The sequence below is a fragment of the Camelina sativa genome, chromosome 3 (genome assembly GCF_000633955.1).
Source record: "Camelina sativa cultivar DH55 chromosome 3, Cs, whole genome shotgun sequence".
NCBI classification, from domain to species: Eukaryota; Viridiplantae; Streptophyta; class Magnoliopsida; order Brassicales; family Brassicaceae; genus Camelina; species Camelina sativa.
The window spans coordinates 15311697-15335448 of record NC_025687.1 but is presented as its reverse complement, the minus strand read 5'-3'; the positions used below and the strand labels follow the sequence as shown (position 1 = coordinate 15335448).

Here is a 23752-nt window from a genome sequence, read left to right as displayed (position 1 = left end):
AAACTAAGCTTTTTAATTTTGAATTTCATTTCCAATGGCATGAAAATTGGATAACTGACCACTACCTGGATATTGTACTCTGTTTCAATATTTCAGGACGTTTACCTGAATCCTAAACGTCCTTCAACTTTGATGGTAATCTTTGTCCGTGGCTACAACTCCACCAGACTTGTGAAGAAGCAAGCAGAGTAATTAAAGAAGAAGCAATTCATTTCAAAACATAAGAGATGTGAAAGTTTAAGTTAAACTTTCAATCCATCATATGTTTCTTCTCTTACAAAGAAAGCATAATGTTGTTCTCTTTCTTTCTTCTCTTTTGTTTACCATTATTGCCCACAACGTTAATTTAATTTATATTCAAGCATGATGGATTGAAAGAAGAGAACAGTCTATACTCTCTGTAGCATGTAAATAGAAGAACGTTCAAATATTCAAGATGATCCAGGTTGCAATTACTCAGATTCAGGATCTCTTTTGCTAGGCTAGAAGAACAAAACTACGTTACGAAAAACTCCCGGGATCAGATAAGCGAATGAATTATCTACTCCCAAGCTTTTGTAGCTTTCATCTTCTCAGAACACGGCTTAAGCTACAAAAATATAAAGTTTCCTCAAATTCTTACCAATTTATTAACAGAAATCAAAACTGAAGTTGAAACTGGTCATGATACCTTGGGAAGAGAAGTAGACAAATTGTAGCAGATACAAGGACTCTGTTCAAGCAAGGCTTTGTGCTAGTAGCAGAAGCTGCGGTTCACCTGTTTGCAACCAAAATAAGGTGTTAAGAATCATAATCTTGTGTCAGAGAGCATATACTGAAACGATGGAACAATAAGCTGTGTGAAGCATTTAACCTAGCAACAATGCTCGCAACAGATTCGGTTTCAAGACCAGACTCGTAAGCAAAGAGTGGGCCATAATGTGAATCTCCATAGCTCATAGGCAACTGCTCTGTGTTTCTAAACCATGTAATAGGAAGTTTTCCACTAAAGTCCCAAAAAGAGCATCACTGAACTTGACAGCAGGATTCTTCTGACAGCATCATCAATCCGGGTGACAGGAATTACTTTGTTTTTCACCAAGGACGTAAGATCATTGGCAAACTCAGTAAAGTTGAAGGGGACCATGACCTGTGCATATGTAACATTATTTCATTAGCCAATACATACACAAGTACCATTTTCCTTTCCCAATCCAGGAATGTCTGTGAAGTTCGAAACACAAACCATATCAATTCCAGCTTGAACTGCAGCTCGGACGGAAGCTGTGTAGTTTGTATGCGGTGGTGAGGAAATCATATCAACACCTTGCCGAAGTAAAAGAACCCCGCACATAATCATAGAGATGATAAGTTGGAATTAGAACTCAAAATCAACTCCTTGAACTAAGAATTCACACATGCTCTATAAAAGGTTCTATTCACGACTCTTCAAAATACATCAAGAAAGGGCAATATTCATTTAGAAATACTACTGCCAGAACACAGAGCATGTGCATTGATGTTAAGGGTACCCTTAAGATACCTTGTGATAAGCTCAGTATTTGCATGCATCTTCTCACCATTCCAGCTTGACTATGAAACCATCACTGTGGTAACACCTTTGTAAATTGCATCACCATAAGCAGGCATGTGGTAAAGCAGTTACCGTGTAATTCTCATTTATTCATCGGGTTGTCCCACCATCTCCCACATAATGCTTGGCACATGCTGCAATTTTATCCCAGACAAAATAACACGCATGAAAAGAAGAACATATTTATGTAAGGCTCATGTAAAGGATGCATCGTGAGTCTTGCCAAGATCATTCTGCTATGGAAATGACATTAGACCGTTTACACAAAATGAAGTTCCACGAAATACAAATGTCCGTTTGTAGATGATGAAGTTAGCAAGAGGGGATAGCAAACCTGGTGCTCTCTACTAAAATTAGAAATTAGAGACTCTTTTCTTTCCTTTATAAACGCCTTGAATGCCATTGTTTGAGAAGCACTGCCTTGTGAATTCGAACTCTCATTTCGCACCCTACCTGGATAGTTCTTCTGATTCTGTAAGACATAAAAATTTAGATAAACATAACTATTGAAACAAAAGATTGTAAATAAAATATAGTGAAAAGACATAACTCTACGATGAACAGACGCAACTGCATGATTTTTATAACATAAAAGACAAAACTCTACAATGAAAAGGTGCAACTGTATAATTTTTAAAAAACAAAAAAATATATATAAAATGAAAAGGTACAACGAAATATCGCAACTGTTGTTGGTATTTATTCATATTGTTATTATTATATATGTTATATATATATATATATTGATAGATAGATATAGTTTAAAAGACAAATATTTAGATAAACATAATTATTGGAATAAAAAGTTGTGAATAAGATATTGTGAAAAGACACAATTCTATAATGAACAGTTGCATGAACAGACGCAATCATATAATTTTTCTTTTTTCCAAAAAAAATATAGAATCCCTCTGTTTCATAATATATGATGTTTTGGAAAAGTATTTTTGTTTAATAATATAGAATGTTTTCAAGTTTCTATGCAACTTTTATATTAATTTTATATTTTATATTATAGAGTCTTTTGTATAATTGGTTGAATTTTTTTAAAGTGGACATTTCTTAATCTGCATGATTTTACTTAAACATCTTATATTTTGAAATTGAGGGAGTATAAGGAAAATGTACGACGAAAAATCGCAATTGTTATTCAGATTGTTATTATTATATAGATAAATGATTATTAAAATTTCATTGAATCACTTTATAGAATACTTTTAAATATTGTTTCATATTTCTAAATTTAATTTTTTATTCGTAAAAAAGTTTGGAAAAGCCCAACCTAACCTCGGCCGGACTCTAACATATGTGGGTTTAGGGTCGGGCGAGCGTGATTGACATACCTAGGCATTAATAAATAGTCCTATCAGACCAACTATGAATGAGGAGCCGGAGCCTTTCTTGCATTCATCTAGTTTTTGTATCCAACACGATTCACATTCAAAGCGAGGTGACCCTGCGTTTTCTCGAACGTTACTTGTAAAAATTGTTTATTTCAAACCTTAACAACTCATAGTGTTGTAATATGCCTCTAGGTTTTGTATTTTGTTGTTTAATTGATAATAAAAAGTTTGGTTGTATGCCACTCGGGTTGATCTAGGGTTTTAACTTATCTTCATGTTCTGCTGGTAGTTTTGGTTGTGCCTCATCATCAAGATCAATGGAAAAGCAATATGAAAAGAAGATCACATGGACGATTAAGAATTTCTCCTCTTTGCAGTCTGACAACATTTCTTCGGATAATTTCGTAGTTGGTGACTCCAAATGGTGAGAAAACATGTTCTCTATTGTGTTCGTTCAGTTTAGGTTTATGTGATATTGTATACTTTGCTTTATTGGTTTTCGTTTCTGCTTGCAGGCGTCTTCTGGCTTATCCCAAGGGAGATAGGTCTAGTAATAAGAATTTATATTTGTCTGTCTATCTCATTGTTGCTGATTCAGAAACTTTGCCTTATGGTTGGAAAAGACACATTAAATTTCGCTTAACTGTTGTTAATCAAACGTCAGAGAAACTTTCCCAACAAAATGGTAGGTAGATTGTGTTCCTTAAGGCTGACAAAAGGTCATGTTTTATTTTCTATTTGTCATGGACTTTCTCGGACTTTATGTTGCTGCTAGATTCCTTTTTATGTGTTGTACAGTTCTTCTTTTGACTATGTTTCGTGACTTTATAGTAACTCAGCACTGGTTTGAAGAGAAGGCCAAAAGCTGGGGTTTCTTTGAAATGCTTCCCCTTGCCAAACTTGTTAACCAAAATGATGGGTTTTTGATGAATGGAGAAGTCAAGATTGTAGCCGAGGTTGGTGTTCTTGAAGTTTTTGGCAAATCAGATGTGTTAGAGGAAACTTTATTAGTTAATGAAAGCATCAATGTCAATGGGTTTCAAGTTCTTCCTTCACAGGTAAGTTTAAGACTTAAGAGTCACTCACTCACTCCCTAAAGTTCAGTTTCTTGTATATATATCCAAAAATATCTATTTGATCTATGGTTTTATTTTATTACGTCCATGCTTCACTGGCAGGTAGAATCTGTGAACAATCTCTTTAAAACGCACCCAGACATTGCGACAAAACTCCGTCTGGAGAACCCACGCCTCAGAACAGCATACTTGAATAGCATACTAACCTTGAATCAGATCCTGTGCCAATCCCCTGAGAAACTCTCCAATGCTGATCTCGCCAATGCATATTGTAACATATCTTGTATGACAAAAGCAGGTTTTAAATTGGATTGGTTGGAGAAGAAACTGAAAGAAGTTGGCAAGGCTCAGCTGCAATAATATGAGCAAGATTTGAAGGAATTGAAGGACTTGAAGCAAGAGTTTATGATGCAGTTCTGACCATGAGGATGTATTTAGTCGAGTTTAGTCCGTTTAGAGTTTAGTTTGGATCTAAAATTGATGTTCTGGACTGTTATGTTTTTCGGTTTTGTTTTGAGGCTTAAGTTGTCATTGAGATTTCCCAATGTTTCTTTTATTTCACTTTGATTCTTGCTGGAAAAAAGAAGGCAAAAAAAAATGTGTTAAGTGTCCTCATGATCAGTGACAGTTGGCACACGAAGGTAGTCAATTTAAACATGATCAATTTCATGAAAACTACAGGACATGTTCGATTTGGGTTGGAGGCTTCCCTCAATATGTAGATAAACAATTGGGAGACTCACAAAAAGTGGAAATTATATTGAAGTAAACGGTGTTAATTATGTTCTTCTTGCAACTTTTCCTTTGGACTGTTTACTGTAACAATTGTTTACAAGCTTTCAACGTCTGGGTCACTGTTTGGATGGAGCAGCGATGTTATCCCTGTCGCAAAACGTATGTCTAATGTTACAAAGATTTTTCCCATGTCTGGTGCCATCTTATGGGCTGGTCTATGATTTACATAGATCAATTTCACGTAAAAAAACAAGCTGCAAGTTAAACATGAGTTTTATCTGTCACTCCTTATAACAAAGAGACGAGGCTCATCACATTTGCTCACGTTTTTAGTGGTGTATCAATGTCAAAGGTGAAGATAGATTGAGTAAGAAAAAAGAGAAATGAACAAAAGGAATAAAGAAGTTGAAACATTTGTTCTATCAACTACACAAATCGCCTAACGCACGCAATAACTCTAACACTATCCAATTTATTGGCCATTAAGTTCTTAATGTGATCTACGAGGTAAATTTATCAGGTTTGGTGGAAAAAATTAAGGAATTAAAATTAGAACATCACTTGATAATCAACACTTCCTCTTATTAGTCAAATAAACGGTGCTAATGCATGTTTTTTTTTTTGTCAAGTCAAGTGTTCTTGAAACTCTTCTTCCTTTGGAAATAAAAGCAACAACATTTTTCTTGGGACTAGTTCCTATTAAAAAAACGAAAAAGGATTATACACATGCCGAAGCGTTTCGCAGTCCTCAAGTTTTCGTATTTAACACGAGTCACATTCATAGCGGGTGACCTTGCGTTTTCTCGAACTTACTTATAAAATTTGGTGTGTGTGACTGTGTTTTCGAACCTTTTTAAAGGCTTCGGATCCATAGTGTAATCTGCCTCTCTTTATTTATAGGTTTGGTTTTAAAATTGTTGATTTCCTTAAAAGAACAAGTTTGGTTGTATTCCACTCGGGTGGTTGCAAGGAGTCGTCATCAGGATCAATGGAGAAGCAATGTGAAAAGAAACTCACATGGACGATAAAAAATTTCTCCTATTTGCCACATCAACTTCATATTTCTGATGATTTCGTAGTTGGTGACTCCAAATGGTAAGCAAACTTTTTTTCATTCACTTGAGTTTTTTATAATATTTTGCATTGCTTTATTGGTTTTGCATTTTTCTTGCAAGGCGCCTTAGGATATATCCCAAGGGAAATGGAGTTACTAAATGTTTGTCTCCCTCTCTGGAGGTTGCTGATTCTGATTCTTTGCCTAATGGTTGGAAAAGACACATCAAATTTCGCATAACTGTTGTTAATCAAATGTCGGATAAACTTTCTGAACAGAAAGGTAGAATATATTGTGTTTCTTAATTATGACAGACAAAAGGTCATGTTTAATGTTCTATTTGTCATAGACTTATCTGATCGGACTTGTGTTGCTGCAAGATTATAGTTATGATTTGTGCAATTCTTGTTTTGACTTAAGTTCTATGTTTCTTGACTTGACAGTATCGCAAAACTGGTTTCTCCTACCTGCGGTTTCGTTGACATGTTTCCCGTTACCATACTAAATGAGAAATTTAATGGGTTTATGGTTAATGGAGACGTCAAGATTGTTACTGAGCTTTTTGTTCTTAAAGTTATTGTCAAATCTGATGTGCTAGAGGAAACTTTATTAGTTCATGAAAGCATCAATGTCAATGGGTTTCAAGTACTTCCTTCGCAGGTAAGTTTTGTACTTTTTTTTAATATGGTTTTCAGGTTTCCAAACACTGCTGTATGATATGGTTTTACTCTATATACGTCCATGGTTCACTTGCAGGTAGAAGCTGTGAACAGTCTATTTGAAGAGCACCCAAACATTGCATCAAAATTCCGTTCCAAGAACTCACTTCTGAGAACAACATACATGAACGTCCTACTAAACTTGACTGAGATTCTGTGTCAATCCACTGAGGAACTTTCTAGTCATGATCTGGCCAAAGTATATGCTACACTATCTTATGTGAAAGAATCAGGGTTTGAGTTGGATTGGTTGGAGAAGAAACTTAATGAGGCTGGTAAGACTAGTCTGCAAGAAGTTGAGGAAGAGTTGAAAGTCTTGAAGAACTTAAAGGAAAAGTTCTGCTGGAGTTCTGACGATAAGGTTGTACTTTCAGGTTTGGATTTGTTTACGTGATTGATAAAGAAGGAAAAATAAAATGAGTGTTCTCTTTCTCTCTTTAATTATAACAAATAATCAAATCATGAAGAGCCGAGGCTGATCACAATTGTTCGTGCATTCAACATGTCAAAGTTGAATATATTGAGCAACGAGAACTGAACAAAAATATTAAGAAGATGAAACTACACAAATCGCTTAATACAATAACATTATTGATGTGATCTAAGAGGTAAATCATTATTTTATCAGATTTGGGAAAAAAAAAATAAGGAACGAAATCTGACACTTCACATGAAAATTTAAAACGTAAGCACTTGACACTTTCTCATTATTGTTTAAATAAGGGCCAACCATACAGTAGCGACAAAACCACACGCGAAGAAGAGATGGTCCTGTCTTTCCATGGTAAGTTAACAGAACACACAAGTGCCCGTGGAACTTCCATTCCAAGCAACCATACAGGTTCCCGTCGAAAGACGGTCTAGAGCCGCCAACCATACACAAAACGAGAACTTAGGAGTGGCATGACGGAACCAAATTCCCTGTGCCAGACCACTGCACTAAATGTAGTGTGGATATGGTTCCAAATATCCTGAGTCGAAAATTTTGGACGAAACACGTCATTTTTTCCTTTCCAAAGCACCTTATCGCCACTCTGCTGGCATTGTTGCCATTGAAGTGACAGATCGTCTTCTATCGCATTTAGATAATCTGCATGTTGTCTCCGTCGTCGACGACGAATCCACACCTCCGCCACAGTTATTAAACCAAAAAGAGGTGTTTTCCCCATTCCCCACTTCCACTTTACAAAAGGTTTTTGCAAGGTCACCATACTTAAGAAGTTTTGACCATTTCCAAGAACCCAAGTGATAAGCCTCATCAGGTCTACATAAGGAGGAAGAACATAGAAGGAGCCGCACGTGGGGATCAAGAAGAGAGCACGTGCGAGTAAAAGAAGACTTTTGTATATAAGCATTGTAAAAAAGAGTGCTTGGTTATGTTGTTTGTTGTGAAAACAAAGTCTTATCTGACTTTGAGGAATCAGTTATGATCTAGCTACGTTTAGAGACCGATCTTATTATCAGTTGTAACAGTTCATTCAGATAATAAAAAGAGAGTTTATTTTTCTTATCACCAAGCTAGTCGTACTTTTTAGGGACCAAAAAGAAGCTTACTGCAAGAGATTCATATGCACCCATTGCACCCATAAGGAATCACCCTTTGAGACTATGCTCCAGATTAACTTTAAACAACAAACCAGGTTAGCCTCATGAAATGATCTCAATCCAAGGCCACCCTCAGATTTTGGTTTACACACAGCCTCCCATGCCACTTTGGCCTTTCTAGTGCTCATCTCTGGTCCCGACCAGAGAAACGACAAACACATGGAGTTGATCTCAGCTAGACACTCACGAGACAAACGATAAGCAGCCATCCAAAAATTACAAACACTCCAAAGAACTGAGGAGACCAAGTTAAGCCGACCCGCAAAAGAGAGGTATCTAACCGTCCAAGAGCCAATCAGCTTTCTAATCTGCTCAACAGCGGAGAGCAGTCAACCTTGGTAAGTCGTTTGGTGACTAAGGTTAGCCCCAAATAGCAAATCGACAAGGAGCCAGTGACAAATAGGAAATGAGCAGAAGCAGGTCGATGTGTTATATCCCCCGCCAAGGAAAGCACTGATTTCTCCATTCTTATATTCAAACCTGATAACTTGGCAAATTGGGTAAATACCGCAATGATACCCTCAATAGACCTAGCCTTGCCATCGGATAGGACCATAACATCATCCACAAAACTAAGATGAGTGAGACCAAGAGTCCGGCACCGTGGATGATACCCAAAAAAGGTGCTCTCCCGCCGCCCTATCAAGCAGTTTAGATAGAACATCCATACGTGATAAAGGTAACAAACAAATATAGGGAAAGGGAACATCATTGACAAAGCCCTCGGGATCTGCGGAAGAAACCAGCAAGCTCACCATTAACCTGTACCAAGAAGTAGGTTGTAGTAACACATAACATTATCTAGGGGATGAACGTTGGTGGAAACTACAATGCGGAGAGAACATTGGAAAGGAAAGACCATTGAACTGAATCAAAAGCCTTTGAAATGTCAATCTTGATTGCACAACGACCAGAAATGGAGGGATTATGATAGTCTCTAAATAATTCAGTAGCCAACAGCACATTCAATTAAACAAACGATCCTTCACAAATACAGATTGGTTACTAGAGATAAACTTCGGAAGCACGCTCTTTAGTCTATTAGCAATGATCTTCGAAATGACTTTATAGATCACATTGTAGCAATATATTGGTCTATAATCCTTCATCTCCTTAGCAGATACTTTCTTCGGAATAAAAGCAAGAATTGTGGAGTTTATACCTTTAAGAAAACCCTTCGCAAAAATTGACTGAACCGCTAACACAAACTCTGAACCGAGAAACTCCCATGTAGCTTTATAAAACTCCGAGTGAAACCATCAGGACTAGGCGATTTATCATTTGGCATAAAGAAAAGAACCTTCTTGATTTCATCACCTAAAACTTCCCTATTTAGAGCATACTGGTCCATTGCAGAACAGCAAAACGACCATAAGAGCTCCATCTCCTCCGTCGTAGTACCCTCAAAACCGACGGGAATGGTCTGTAGAAAGTCCCTAAAGTACCTTTCAGCCTCGACTTTGATTTCATCCTCCCTAACAACCTCTCTCCCATCCTGAACCTGAACCTCCTTAATAGAATATAAAGCTGCTCTCATAGTAGCCGCTCTATGGAAAGCTTTCTTATCTCCCACTTTCAACCAGTGCAACTTAGACTTCTGCTTGAGGTATTTTTCTTTCAACTCCGCCAAGAACTCCCATCTCTTAAAAGCGGTATTCTCCTCCACCCTCGCTGTAGAGGATGGGTTAGACAAGTTAGCTTGTTGCTTATGGCATAACACCTCAAAAGCCTCCTTAGTCTTCCGGACCAGATTTCCCAACTGTCTCTTAGCCAAAGAGCGTAAAGCTGGCTTTAACCCCTTGAGTATTATAGAAAACTTGAAGAGTGTAGAGGTTGAGAGAAACAAAGGTTGCGTGATTTTCCAGTAGGAGTCAACTAACGGCCTACACTCCTCTATCTCCGCCATTAAGTTGACAAACTTAAACGGTTTACGCAGTCGAGCATGATTATCAACAACACCCATAACCATGATCCTGCAGTTCATATAATCAGAGCAACCCCATCAGAAAACATGCTATATGCATGCAGATACTATCGAACCCATGCGTCATTCACCATCACGAGATCTAACTTCTTAAGAATCTGATCATTATCCCGCTAATTACACCATGTAAAATGGGGACCATGGAAAGCCATGTTCGAGAGAGAACAATGGTTCACTACTGCTTGAAAATCTCGCATACCACCAGAGATTATCGGATTAACATCAATCATGGAATGCTCCACCATATCCAAGGTTTCTGTAAAATCGCCAAACAAAAGCCAAGGCTTATTTTGGAAAATAGGCAGACAACCTTATCAGGGGAATGCGGCTGAACTTGCGTAACATGACCAATTTGAGCCTCCGGCGACAAACAAGTTAAGACAAGGTGTCCCCACTTCTTACAACAAGTACATAATAACTCTCTAATTTACATGTTTTAGGCATTATTTTTTGTCCATATTTTGCCTTATTTATACCCTAACTTTAGCAATTTTAGGTCATTAACTATAGGAATCTACATTTAAGGTGTTGCATTCATGCCTTTGTGCATTTTGGATGAAAACAAATGCTTTAGAGCCTAAAATGGGGAGAAACAAGGTCAAATCTGACCATGTACCCGAATGAGCTATTGAGCAGGAAGAACAATCAGAACCTCAACCCGATCGAGAAGGATCTAAGAGCAGGAAGAACAACCCAAAGACCTACCCGAGGAACAACTCGACCTTATCCTTGTGCATCCCATTGAGAAGACCCTCGGGCAGGACTGAGCAGCTAGATTTAAAGGGTTTCCATATATAAATCCCCCTCTTCTTCCTCTCGCCAAAGCACGCCGCAGACCCTCAGAACAGAGAGCGAGAGCTTCTGGGAGAGAAACTGAGTGATTCAAACTCTTTTTCCACTTTGTTAGGATTTATTTTCATTTTCTTTTGCTATTCTTTTAGATTTCGATTTTGTACTCTTCTACTCTATTTCTATTTTGTACTCTTCTACTCTATTTCTATTTTCAATACAATGCAATTTTCGTTTATTTGTGTTTTTATGTTTTCTGCAATGAGATCTGAGTAGTGAAACAAAGTTTCTAGGGATGGGATAGACAAATATGTGTTCTTGATCGGTTAGGATGTCTTAGCTTGATTGTTTATGTTATATAAATTCCTTTCTAGATTGGTGTTCTTAATGTTATTTTCAGAACGAGAGGTAGAGTGGATCTAGGGTGTTTTACCATCGAGAGATGTTTTTGAAATGCTTGAATCAATCAATGCTAGAGATTTACTCACTTAGCCTAAGAGATTAGATGTGTAAGGAGTTTATTGACAATAATGAATCGGTTTGTATTGTCTGCTTGGTCATGTTTTTCCAACGAGAGTTGGGTACGGGAGTGATTAAGGTTGATTGTTTCTATCATGAGAGTGTTTTAACAAGATTTTAGAGATTCATTGTCTAGGGAATATTTGCTTGAGGCATGTAGGACATCCATACTGGTCAGGAACACTTAGGAGTCGATTACCCCATCCTTAGGAGCTTTCGCATCTTGATTGTTTACGTTTTTATTCATAACTCGACCCTATACCTGAACTGGTACTCGATCACCAGATTTGTGTACACCTTCGAGTTGTTCTTACTCTTCTTCTTTACCCGATCACTCAACCCGATGTTGTTCTCGAATGCTCGCATCGAGTACTTAGGTCGTGTGGTTCTTGTTTATTTATTTTCTTTTAATTATTTTAGGATTGTTAGATCAAACCTCAATTATTGCTTGGCTTGACTTGTTTGTTCAGATCGTATCTTATCTGCTAGCATAACAACCATTTGGATTGATAACCTTTGTACTACAACTGCATAGGGATTTGATACCTTGGGTGAAAATCTTGTTATCAATACACCTCAGCGGTAACCCGGGTAACTATAGTGTACAACTGAATCTAGTTCCCCATCTTCTTCTCCCGTGAAAAAATACTCTCAGGGCAATTCCTTAGTTAAATTTGCTTCTATCCGAATTTGAGCCTCATCGAAGCTGACACACGCCTCTGTTTTGGGATGTAATCTAAGATTTTGTGTCAATCCACTGAGAAAATTTCTAGTCATGATCGGGCCAAAGCATATGCTACACTATATTATGTGAAAGAATCAGGGTTTGAGGTTGATTGGTCGGAGAAGAAACTTAATGAGGCTGATAAGACTAGTCTGCAAGAACTTGAGGAAGAGTTGAAAGTCATGAAAAAACTTGAAGGAAAAGTTCTGCTGGAGGTCTGACGATAAGGTTGAACATCTCTTTATTCGAGATCCTTAAGTCCTCATTGAAATTTCCCTATGTTTCTTTGATTGCACTTTGTTTCTTAATGGAAAAAGAAGGGGAAAATAAAGTAAGTGTTATCTTTCTCTCTCTTTATAACAAAGAATCAAATCATGAAGAGCTGAGGCTGGTCACAATTGTTCACGTTATTGCTCGTGCATCCAACTTGTCAAAGTTGAAGATAGATTAAGCGCGCAAGCAAAAGAGAACTGAACAAAAGATATAAATCATTATTTTATCAGATTTAGTATATAAAAAAAGAACGAAATAAACTTGATGTTCGAGTTTAGTCCGTTTAGAGTTTAGTTTGGATCTAAAATTGATGTTCTGGACTGTTATATTTTCCGGTTTTGTTTTGAGAACAAGAGGCTTAAGTTGTCATTGAGGTTTCCCAATGTTTCTTTTATTGCATTTTGATTCTTGCAGGAAAAAAGAAAGCAACAGAAAAATTGTATTAGTGTCCTGAACTGTGACAGTTGGCACACAAAGATAGTCAGTTTAAACATCAATTCATGTTGATGATGATGGATATGAAGATGATTGGAGATAGTGATGACGCTTATGTAGAGATAATTAGTAATTCTTCTTTTCATGGAAACTTCACTCCAAGATGAAGAAAAACAATTGAGAGACTCACAAAATTATGGAAATTGTAAACCTTGTTATGTTCTTCTTGCAACTTCTCATCTAAAAAAATATATTACTTGGGGACTAGTTCTTTAAAGAAAAAAAAAGGATTATTACTTTATTAATTATATGTTATTAAAAAAAAGGATTAGTATATCTATACTAGTATTTTTGCAGCAGTTTTTGCTCAAAAATAATTTTGGGAAAGTTTTTACATTTAATGCATTGACTTTAATATTAGTTACCAAAAAATTTCAAAGTTAGTTATAAGTAAGATTTAAAAAAAGAGGAAATTTTTGTACTTCATTCAAACATAAATATATGGTTCATTTTTATTTTTATTTGAATTTATATTTAAATTATTTTGAATTATCCTATAATACAATTAGTGAATAAAAATTGTGATTTTTTCCTGCCTATGATGTAACACAAATTTTTTAAAACGGACATATATTACTCAGTAGATGAATAAAAAAATACGGGTATAATATCCCACATTGCCTAAAAAAATTGAGCAATAGTTCAGAGTCATATTATAAAAGAGACCAAAATGATTCATAATACAAATAAGTAGAAAACTTGATTTATCAGGCATTCAAAATTAAAAGACTTTTATTTGGTTTATTCCAGTTCTTTATTTTAAAGATTTTTAAAAAGTTAAATATTAAATATTATAAATATTTAAAACTTTTAAAAAAGTTAAATATTATAAATATTTATATTTTATAAAAATTATTAATATTATAAATATTTATATTTTTTAGAAAGTTAAATTTTATAAAATGTTAAAAATATTAATAATATTTAAACGTTAATGAAGTTTCAAATATTTTAAATATTTAAACTTTATAAAGTTTCAAATATTTTAAATATTTAAACGTTATAATATTTCAACTTTTAAAAAAAGTTAGAAATCTTTTAAAATATTAATAATATATTTAAATTTTTACGAAACTTCAAATATGAGAAATACTCAACCGTTTTAAGAATTCTAAGTATTATAATTATTTAAACTTTATAAGAAGCTTCAATCTTATAAAATGTAAATGGTTAGAACCTTAATAAATAACATATAAACTCAATCTAATATTTACAATAAAAAACAATAAATATTAAAAATTAAGATTATATAGTGCGAGTTAAAATATCTTGGAACGGAGTTATATAGCGGGACGGGTTTGTTGATATTTATATAAATTTAAAATATCATTAATTTGGTGTTAAACGAGTAAAACATCATTTCATAATTTGATTAATACTATCGGTATCCGAAAATAGACATATCTAATTAAATTGATTAATAAATATTATGTAAAAATAAATTATATTTCAATATTATATGGTTTAAACTTATAAATACAACTTATAATTTAAATGTTTTTGTTATAAATAATTTGTCTCGTACCACGGGTCCTAATATAGTATTGTCGTATATATGTAGCCGCATGAATAACCAACCTAATAAGAGCTGAGAGGAGCCGCAGTGTTTTCACATTCCTCAAGATCCGTAATCAACACGATTCCCATTCAAAACCTACTAGGTGCGTTTAAAAACGAAGCGTCTTCTCTCGTATGTGGCTACTTAATTTATATAATTGCTGTCTCTGTGTGTGTTTTGTTCTCACTACTCAGTTTTTTTAAAACTTCGAATTCACATTGAAATCTTTTTTTTTTGGTTCTGTGTTTAAATTGTTTTTTCATTTTTCGTTCTTAAATAAAAATTTGGTTTGTGTATTAGTATCAGCACTCAGGGTTCTAGGATTTAACCTAATTTTCATCAAGATCAATGGAGAAGCAATATGAAAAGAAGATCACATGGACGATTAAGAATTTCTCCTCTTTGCAATCTAAGAAAGTTTGTTCTGATCCATTCGTAGTTGGTGACTCCAAATGGTAAGAAAACTTGGTTTTCTAATGTGTTCGTTCATTTATATTATTGGTTTTGGTTTATAGGTTATGGTTTTTGCATGCAGGCGTGTTCTTGCCTATCCCAAGGGAAATGGGGATAGTATTAACAAATGTTTCTCTCTGTTTCTGAGTATTGCTGATTCTTAATCTTTGCCTTCTGGTTGGAAAAGACACGCAAAATATCGCTTAACTGTTGTTAATCAAATTTCTGAGAAACTCTCCCCACAGAGAGGTCAATCTTTCTAAGCCTTACAAATTAAATGTTCCTGCGAGATTCTAGTTATGTGCTGTGCAATGCTTTGTTTTGACTAAAGTAGTTACTATGTTTTGTGACATTACAGTGGGACAAGCCTGGTTTGATCACAAGTGTCCCAGCTGGGGTTTCGGACCAATCCTTCCCCTTACCAAACTTGTTTACAAAAATGATGGATTTTTGGTGAATGGAGAATTCAAGATTATAGCCGAGGTTGGTGTTCTTGAAGTTGTTGGCAAATCAGATGTGTTAGAGGAAACTTTATTAGTAAATGAAAGCGTCGAGTGCAATGGGTTTCAAGTTCTTCCTTCACATGTAAGTAAACTACTTGTAATTATACATATAGTAAGAGTCGCTCACTATACAAGCTCCGTATATGGTTTGTGGAACTGTTTTTAGATCACCAGAAAAATTCCTATGCTGTTTCACTTGCAGGTAGAATCTGTGAACAGTCTGTTTGAAGAGCACCCAGACATTGCATCAAAAATCCGTGTGGAGAACCCTCGTCTGAGAACAACATACTTGAATAGCCTACTAACCTTGTCTGAGATTCTGTGCCATTCCCCTGAGAAACTCTCCAATAATGAATGATCTGGCCAACGCATATTCAACACTATCTTATTTGATTGATACTGATTGATACTGTAAAGAAGCAAAACCAAAGACCTGGCCTTATGGAGAAACTACAGGACATTGCTTCGATTCGGGTTCCAGGTTTTAGGACAAAGCTTGAATGCTTGACTCCGAGATCCGAGATGAAGAAAAATATTTGAGAGACTGACAAAAGGTGGAAATAGAATTTTTGTATTATTAAATAGAGCAACTTTTTACATTGAGAACAAAAAAAAACCCAAAAAATCTTCTCTCTTGCTCTCGTTCTCTCCTTCTGACAAAGTAATGAAGTATCATGTCATGAGGAGCGGAGACAGATTGCATTTGCTGACGTTATTAGCCATTTGTATCAAACAGCAAATACGCCAACGTAGAAGATATAGATTGAGCAAGCAAAAGCAATAACGAAGCAGAAACATTTGTTTAATTTAAACTAAAAAAATAGCCAAATACAATAACCAAACATCATTATTCAATTTATGTGATTTAACAGGTAAATTAGACATTATTCAATTGAATAATGATGTTTGGTATATTAGTCATTTTCAAAGTAATTAGGCATAGGTCATTTTATTAGACTAGTAGAAAAAAAGGAACAAAATTAAGATAGGTGATTAGATTAAATTAGTTTAAATTAGTTTAGCTGGAGAAGAAACTGAAAGACTGTTGGTGAAGAAACTGAAAGACGTTTCTTAGAGCATTATTATAGATACTATCAGGTCCCGCTGTTAGAACATTCTCATCGCATATATTATAGGTGTCTTTAGTACTTTTTAAAATATAAATGTAAGACATATGTGAGGAGAGAGAAGAAGAGAATATCTTCTAAAAGATATCTCGAATATATATTAATAGAGAAGTACTCTCACAAAAAGTTTGAAGTGTCGCGCTCACAGAATTCCTATACTTTTCTAATAAATGCTCTTACTTCTCATTGTTATTTACATATAAATATGCCACTCAAATAATTATGAGCCAATGTTTTTTTTTATTAATTTTTAAAAATAAAAGATTTAATCAACTACTAAATCCAAAAATGTATTTAATTATCATTTTTATAACATATTTACTTATTAAAAGTAAATTACATTTTACAAACAAGAAAAAAAATATTCATTTATTTATCACTTTTATCATTTTTCTCATTGCATTTTTAAACTTAGAATTAGTTTAAATTAAATCTATTAGTTTAAAAATATTGCTTTATCTATTTAATGGTATAGTGATATTGATAATAATGTGAAACATAAAATATGTGAATTTGATTTTAGAAACACAAAAAGACAACAAAATTTTCTACACCACCTTAAAATTCTTTTCCAAATTCAAGTATTTTACGGGTGAAACATATTTTATAGAAAATAAACGCAAATTTGAATAAACGAAAAAAACTTTACTTACAGATTTTTTTTATACAAACAAATCTTAAATCTCAAATAATAATTTTACTCATAATATTTTATTTAAATCGATTTATCCCGTACATAGTGTGGGTTGGTATCTAGTTAAAGACATCATTAAGTTCTATGTTTCGTGATTTTATAGTAGCTCAGGACTGGTTTGATGAGAACTCAAAAATGCTGCGCTTTTACACACTATGTCAAAATCATGGTTTTTTGGTGAATGGAGAAGTCAAAATTGTTGCTGAGGTTGGTGTTCTTGAAGTTATTGGTAAATCAGATGTGTTAGAGGAAACTTCGTTAATAAATGAAAGCATCAATGTCAATGGGTTTCAAGTTCTTCCTTCACAGGTAAGTTATGTACTTTTATACACATGTCATAAGAGTTGATCACTATTCAAGCTGCATATATATATATATATATATGGTTTTACTTTGTAAATCGATTTTTTTCAGGTAGAATCTGTGAACAATCTTTTTAAAAACAACCCTGACATTGCTTCAAAATTCAGTCTTAAGTGCACGCATCTGAGAACAACATACTTAAATAGCATACTAAGCTTGACTAAGAGCCTGTGCCAGTCCCCTGAGGAACTCTCAAATGCTGATCTGGCCAACGCATATGCTACACTAATTTGTGTGGCAAAAGCAAGGTTCAAGTTGGATTGGCTGGACAAGAAGCTGAAAGAGGTTGGCCAGACTCGGGAGCGAGACATTGAGAAAGAGTTAAAGGATATGAATCAAAAGTGCGCAGACATTGAGAAAGAGTTGAAGGATATGAAGCAAAAGTGCCCAGACATGGAGGCTCTGCTGGAGTTTTTACGATGATCTTGTTTGGTGGTTTGAATTGTTCAAGGCAGTGGAGAGTTTGGCTCTAACCTAGTGATTTGGTGTTTTTGTTTTGAAACTTCTTGTCATTCCTATGTTTCTTTCATTGCGCTTTGTTTCTTGATGGAAAAGAAATTAAAAAATGTCTTAGTGTCTCAGTTCATGCTGATGTTACATATTATTATTAACTTACACATGTGAAGATGACTAGAGACAATGCTACTGCTCATGCAGAGTATGCTAGTACTTATTTTTTATGATAAAAAAAGGGGTTAATTTCTTATATAAAAATAGTGTAAATTTGGAACCTTTTAACAGAAAAGAACTAAAATTCTCTTAACAACTGCAATGACTGGATAAGAAAGTAAGTGATTCCTCAAGCTTCTTCTTCTTCATTGCTGCTCTCAACCAAAACAACATCCTTCTGTGTCTTAGCTCTCTTTCTTGATCTGCTTACACATGTCCCTTCCTTTGTTGGATCTTCAACAATGTCTTCAGAGACTGTATCGTGTCTCATCACTTCTTCTAGAATCCTGTCTCCATACTTTTCTGTCTTTAACTTTCCTATAATTTTCTCCAACTGTATATTGAACCAATAAAGCTTTAAAGGCAAGCTATCAAACGTGAAATAAAAAGAATAAAACTCAAATTTTATCAGCGCAAACTCGCCTCTTGTAATGAATCTGGTTTTTGGGAACTTATTGAGCCAATCTGCTGGGTTGAGAGGACCGTGTGAGGGAGTATGTTTCCATCAGCTGCGGATAACTCCTTCCGTAGCTCGTCAAGCTTAAGTTCTAACCCGGCAAATGAAATACTTCTTTTCGATTTCTTGATTTGTTTGCTTGAGGTTTCCATTTTGATCGTCTTTCTTCCTGTTCCACAATATAAGAACATGTTTTTTGTTATGAAAGTTCCAACTCTTAGACAGTATCCCGAGCTAGCCTAACAGTTTCAAAATGAAATGGGATGTGGCGAATATCGAGTTCTATCTATACTCACTAAAACTACATGATGTTTCTAACATTTTCTACTTCTATTGGTTCAACTACCTGAGTGGATATCTTGTGTTCATGTGAGCGTGAAGAGAAGGTAATTCCTTATTCCTTACCTTGCAACAGTTGGTTGGCCAACGGTCCTATTGTTACATAAGCGTTTGTCGAGTATGGTGTGTGCTGGAATTCTTCTTTCTGCACAGAAAAAAACCAAAACTCAGTTACGGCCTGAAGAAACTAATGTCAGAAGTTATCACGTGTCGATATTACAATCTGACTGAAAACTATAAAACATAGACAATGATCTTACCAATACCGAGTCAACAATCAGTTTTATCACAAGATGTTCTATCTCGTCTCTCTTTAACTCAGCACCTAGGTTTAACCACAGAGTTTAAAATTAACAACAACAACAAAAACATAATGCACCTCAAACTAATAATGAAGAAAACGTGACTAACTTAGATCTTTGTGCTTATTTCTGAGTTTGTCACCCAGCTGTAACATCGTCACTCTTTGATCCTTGGCTAGCGTTTCTTGCACCATAGAAACCACGAGCTTAGCAAGGTCTGCAAAAATTCATGACACAGAAAAAACATTATGACATTATCGACCGACATACGGCTGATAGTTGTAGAGAAATTGCAAATGAGCTGTTAGTCCTTGAAACAAAATAAGATGAAATTTTTTTGGCAGAAAAACAAAAATTATAACCTGATTCCTAAAAGTTTCACAATAATATATTTCAGAGAAACAACAAGCAAAAGTAGGGACATACCCGATACGTCAACTTCCTTGACCTCACTTGACAAGGCACAATTGTCACACATTCCTTACCAAATGTAGAATAAGGATCAGTACATCAGATAATCTAGAATCAGGGGACCTAGTAGAAAATCTATCAGTCGTAGATAACTGTAAACAAGAATACCATTGCAGTCTTGTGATGGCTCCCCAAAATGACGGAAAAAGGCACTTCGACGGCATTTGGTTTTAGACTGCAAAAAAGAATCTCAGAAAATTATGGTTCATAAGATAGCGTACAAATAAGAACATTTCAAGATCATTAATGCTAGACAAGATAAAAAGAGTAACCAAAGAAAGTAACTTGGTCACTCTAACGCAGGCTGAGCAAAGTACACAACTCTCTTGGAAGTTGGTGCATTTAGCCAATACAAAGTGCTGATTGCCACTGTTTGCTCCGGATATATACAGGTGTAATAACAATAATGCGCTCTTCAGGAAAGAGCAAATGAAACAGCGTACCTGACAATATCTTACTATATCATAGAGATTCTTCAGACCAGAATACTCGTAGAAGACCATGGAACTCTGTTTGGGAGGGGAAGAGGAAGAAAAGCATCAATGCAATTTCAGAAAAATATAGATATACACAGCAAACATTAGCAGGGTAGAGTAAAATTAGGAGCTGACCTGCCTGGGAACATCAGCCGAGCGAAAAAAGAGGATGCACTCAGATGGGAGGCCATCACGACCGGCACGGCCACTCTCCTACATTATGATGGTTAGGTGATAAGAGGGAACCTTATAAATACACCGAGTTTTAGTGGACAAGAGATTGGAACCTGGTAGTAAGTCTCCATCGATTTGCTCAAACTATGGTGGATGACAAACCTAACTACAACAATGTCTCATGTATCAGTTGGAGAAGATAGTAAGAATGGTGATAAATAAAATGCAAGGGATAATAACTTGCAAAATGGAAGAAATCTGCACTAGGGAAAACTGAAACAAAAGTTAGCACTACTAACCATCAGGCTTGTTGATTCCCATGCCAAAGGCAACCTGCAAAACAATAAATACTAATTAGAGTTGATTAATGCAGATCACTGCTCCACTAAATTATAGAATGATAACGGAGGATATACGTACTGTTCCAACAATGACCTGCAACTTGTTCTTGCTCCATCTATGAACATGACACAACAAAATAGTCAGTCAATGCTGCAAACTGCACATCAGTAACTTGATAATCAAGAGAGTCGAGCTGCATCAGAGCTGGACTTTGAATCTCGGTTCAAGGTAAGTACCAGGCACCACACGTTATAAGAAATGTTAGCTTACCGCATATGAACTTTCTCGCGCATATTTACATCCATATCAGCGTGGTAATAATCAGCAGAAATTCCTCTCTCTCGTAAATCACCTGCAATCTATCACCATTGCGAGGATAACAAAATATGTAAGCTTTTCTTCCCCAATCCAAGGTTCAATTCAATATAGAACAATATTAATGGTCAGAAATGAAGGGTGCAAAAGAAGAATATAATGGTAAGTTCAGTACATAAGATGTTGTGTGAAATTTTGTTACAAACCTGTTCACATTCCTTCCGTGAGAAGCAGTAGACTATTCCAGATTCATTATTAGAGTATGATTCCCGTATGAAATCTGCAATTTCATCAACCACCCCTTTACCAACTGCCGATTTTTCTCGAACCTGCAAGATAATTCACTGCTCATGTCCACTCCAACATATTATCTACAGAATGAGAAATCTATAATAAAAAAAAATCATCACTATGAGTACCGAGTAAAAGAGATTTGGCCTGTTAACACTGCTAACAAATTTGACGCATTTAGGAATATGCAGCATTTCTGTCAGATCATTTTGGATCTTCTGTGTAGCAGTTGCCTACAATAGAGACATAAATATAGTTATTGGTCATTTTCTGATTAACACAGGAGCAAGCTCCCTAGTGTTGACTGATGTAAGCCCAAAAAGTGTGCGAATAAAGCATGGAATAGATGAAAACAAAAACATACAGTTAAAGCCACCATGGGAACTTTAGGAAACTGGGTTTTTAGAATGCTTAAGTTCTTGTAATCAGGGCGAAAATCATGACCCCACTGACTACAACAATGAGCCTCCTGCAAACGAACCAATGAGGGAGTAGTGTTTTTTGCTAAGAGTGTGGTATGTCCAAATAAACGAAAGCCAGAATTTGAGTAAGAAACTAAAACCAGGAGAAACTTACATCAATTGATATAAGAGAGAGGCGACAAGCATTGTGACACTTTTCAAGCTTCGACATGAACCTTTTGCTCTTTGATACCTTTTCCGGTGTTACATAAAGTATCTTGAGGTCATCTTCACCCTTTTCAAGTGCCTTGTACACAAATTTCTCATTTTCCTTGCCAGAAGTAGAGGTCAGCATGTAGGCTGAAATTCCTAAAGCAGCCAAACCCATGACCTGAACAATCGTAAACCATAATTGGATTTACCGCACATAATCAAAGAATATCTAAAGAGCTAGAATATTTAAGTAAATGTAGCTGCTTCATGAGGTGGACCTACAAAAACAATTTTCCTAAGTCAAATACTAACCTGATCCTGAATGAGTGAAAGTAAAGGACTGACAACAAGAGTTGTACCACCACGAAGTATAGCGGGAAGTTGATAGCAAAGACTCTTCCCGCCACCTGCTGCCATGATCACCAGGACATCTCTTCCCAACATTATAGCGTTAATAATCTAATCGTAACGCGGACTGTCATTAGAATCAACATATGAAAACAGATAACATCTTAGATCAGAAAATGCAGAACGTCACTTACTTCCTTCTGGTTAGCCCTATACTTGGATATACCAAAAATGTTAAACCTAATACCATCAGCACGAGAATCCCACTCGAACGCCTCAGACCAATTCTCTATAGCAGTAGAGCCACCAGATGATGCAACAGGGCTTCCTGATGCTGCTAGTGCTTTTAACAATGTCTTTAACTCAGACTTCCTCTCGTATAACCTATCTTGATGCTCAATCAAAGCACTTATCTGACCTGTTAAGCCATTTCAATCAACACGAAAATTCAAAAACTGAAACTTTCACTAAAACATTAATCCAAGTTCTTATGGCTATGAACTCGGAAATTAACCTAAACCCTCAATGTATATTCATATAAAGCAGACAAAAATAGAGAATTCGAATGCTTTTCTAGGTTACGTATATACCAGAAGCAACCTGAGAAACCCGAAACGCGAATTCGAAGATGAAAAGTAAAAACAGGAACGAGTGAAAACGAAGAAAAGGGTAAACCTTGAACATCTTTTAACTCGACTTCTAAATTCTGAAGTTCCTCCTGAATCGCTTCGCTTTCCATTGAAAAACACCGGCGGGATCAACGGCGGTGTGTGTTTTACCCTTCCGTCGTCGGCGTCGCTCTCGTAACTCGGAAACGATGGAAAGTGAAGCCAATATATTGGGCCTAAATTGGGCTACAATCATCTGAATGGGCTTATTTTTAGGCTTATCTTAAATAATGCTCCGCGTTGGCTTAATTTATCATACGCCTTTTTTTTTGTTTAAATATCATAAAACTTTTGAACACATAATGAAAAATATCGATTTTATGATTTTTAAGGAAGTCACGAAGTGAGTGAGGTCAGTGATGATCAACAAGAGCATGAAGTGGAAGGATCATGGATTCGTTCGATATGTCCAAAGAAGACCTAAGAAACTTTCGGTTAAGCGTGACGACACTTTAACTTAATACAATTAAAAACTGTTATTAGAGTATGATTCACAATAAACAATTAAAAAACAATGGAAATTACTAGTACTTTATGTAATTTATTACTTGTCTTGATCATGTATGTATATGGGATTTGAACCCCATCATTCTGAAGTCCTAGCCTGCCATATGAGGATTGGTAAGTATAACACAATAGTTGATCTAACATTTTTACGTATACATGCATATCAACTTAAGTTATACATATATGTGGGTA

At 35.5% G+C, this 23752-nt stretch overlaps 2 protein-coding genes, 1 long non-coding RNA gene and 2 pseudogenes across 3 annotated transcripts; 3 read left to right on the top strand and 2 right to left on the bottom strand.

The window, feature by feature from the left end:
- Positions 455 to 895, bottom strand: LOC104777178. Its single transcript, XR_766227.2, has 3 exons — positions 854 to 895; positions 671 to 757; positions 455 to 589 (listed from the first exon to the last, which is right to left on the bottom strand). It is a non-coding gene; the product is annotated as an uncharacterized LOC104777178 (long non-coding RNA).
- LOC104779008 (MATH domain and coiled-coil domain-containing protein At1g31390-like) lies at positions 3234 to 4352 on the top strand. The gene is made up of 4 exons (XM_019242425.1): positions 3234 to 3340; positions 3432 to 3601; positions 3748 to 3974; positions 4095 to 4352. The coding sequence occupies exons 1-4, from the start codon at positions 3234 to 3236 to the stop codon at positions 4350 to 4352; spliced, it is 762 nt and encodes a 253-aa protein (XP_019097970.1).
- Positions 5716 to 6894, top strand: LOC104779007 (annotated as a pseudogene).
- LOC104779006 lies at positions 14796 to 18010 on the top strand (annotated as a pseudogene).
- Positions 18247 to 23220, bottom strand: LOC104777177 (mediator of RNA polymerase II transcription subunit 34-like). Its single transcript, XM_010501386.2, has 20 exons — positions 23061 to 23220; positions 22580 to 22803; positions 22350 to 22496; positions 22000 to 22215; positions 21788 to 21892; positions 21552 to 21656; positions 21339 to 21461; positions 21088 to 21176; positions 20896 to 20932; positions 20775 to 20808; positions 20589 to 20641; positions 20437 to 20514; positions 20269 to 20334; positions 19934 to 20000; positions 19781 to 19834; positions 19464 to 19571; positions 19313 to 19377; positions 19119 to 19197; positions 18680 to 18882; positions 18247 to 18590 (listed from the first exon to the last, which is right to left on the bottom strand). The coding sequence occupies exons 1-20, from the start codon at positions 23122 to 23124 to the stop codon at positions 18387 to 18389; spliced, it is 2121 nt and encodes a 706-aa protein (XP_010499688.1). The 5' UTR covers positions 23125 to 23220; the 3' UTR covers positions 18247 to 18386.

What these genes read in the sequence shown, in the direction of transcription:
- LOC104779008 (XM_019242425.1), top strand. Translation starts at nt 3,234, where the DNA reads ATGGAAAAGCAATATGAAAAGAAGATCACATGGACGATTAAGAATTTC. An exon ending in GTAGTTGGTGACTCCAAATG is followed by an intron (nt 3,341 to 3,431) that starts GTGAGAAAACAT and finishes TTCTGCTTGCAG; the next exon opens with GCGTCTTCTGGCTTATCCCA. An exon ending in GAAACTTTCCCAACAAAATG is followed by an intron (nt 3,602 to 3,747) that starts GTAGGTAGATTG and finishes GTGACTTTATAG; the next exon opens with TAACTCAGCACTGGTTTGAA.
- LOC104777177 (XM_010501386.2), bottom strand. Translation starts at nt 23,124, where the DNA reads ATGGAAAGCGAAGCGATTCAGGAGGAACTTCAGAATTTAGAAGTCGAG. An exon ending in TCTCTCTTATATCAATTGAT is followed by an intron (nt 21,893 to 21,999) that starts GTAAGTTTCTCC and finishes GTTCGTTTGCAG; the next exon opens with GAGGCTCATTGTTGTAGTCA. An exon ending in AAATAAGCACAAAGATCTAA is followed by an intron (nt 19,378 to 19,463) that starts GTTAGTCACGTT and finishes GGTTAAACCTAG; the next exon opens with GTGCTGAGTTAAAGAGAGAC.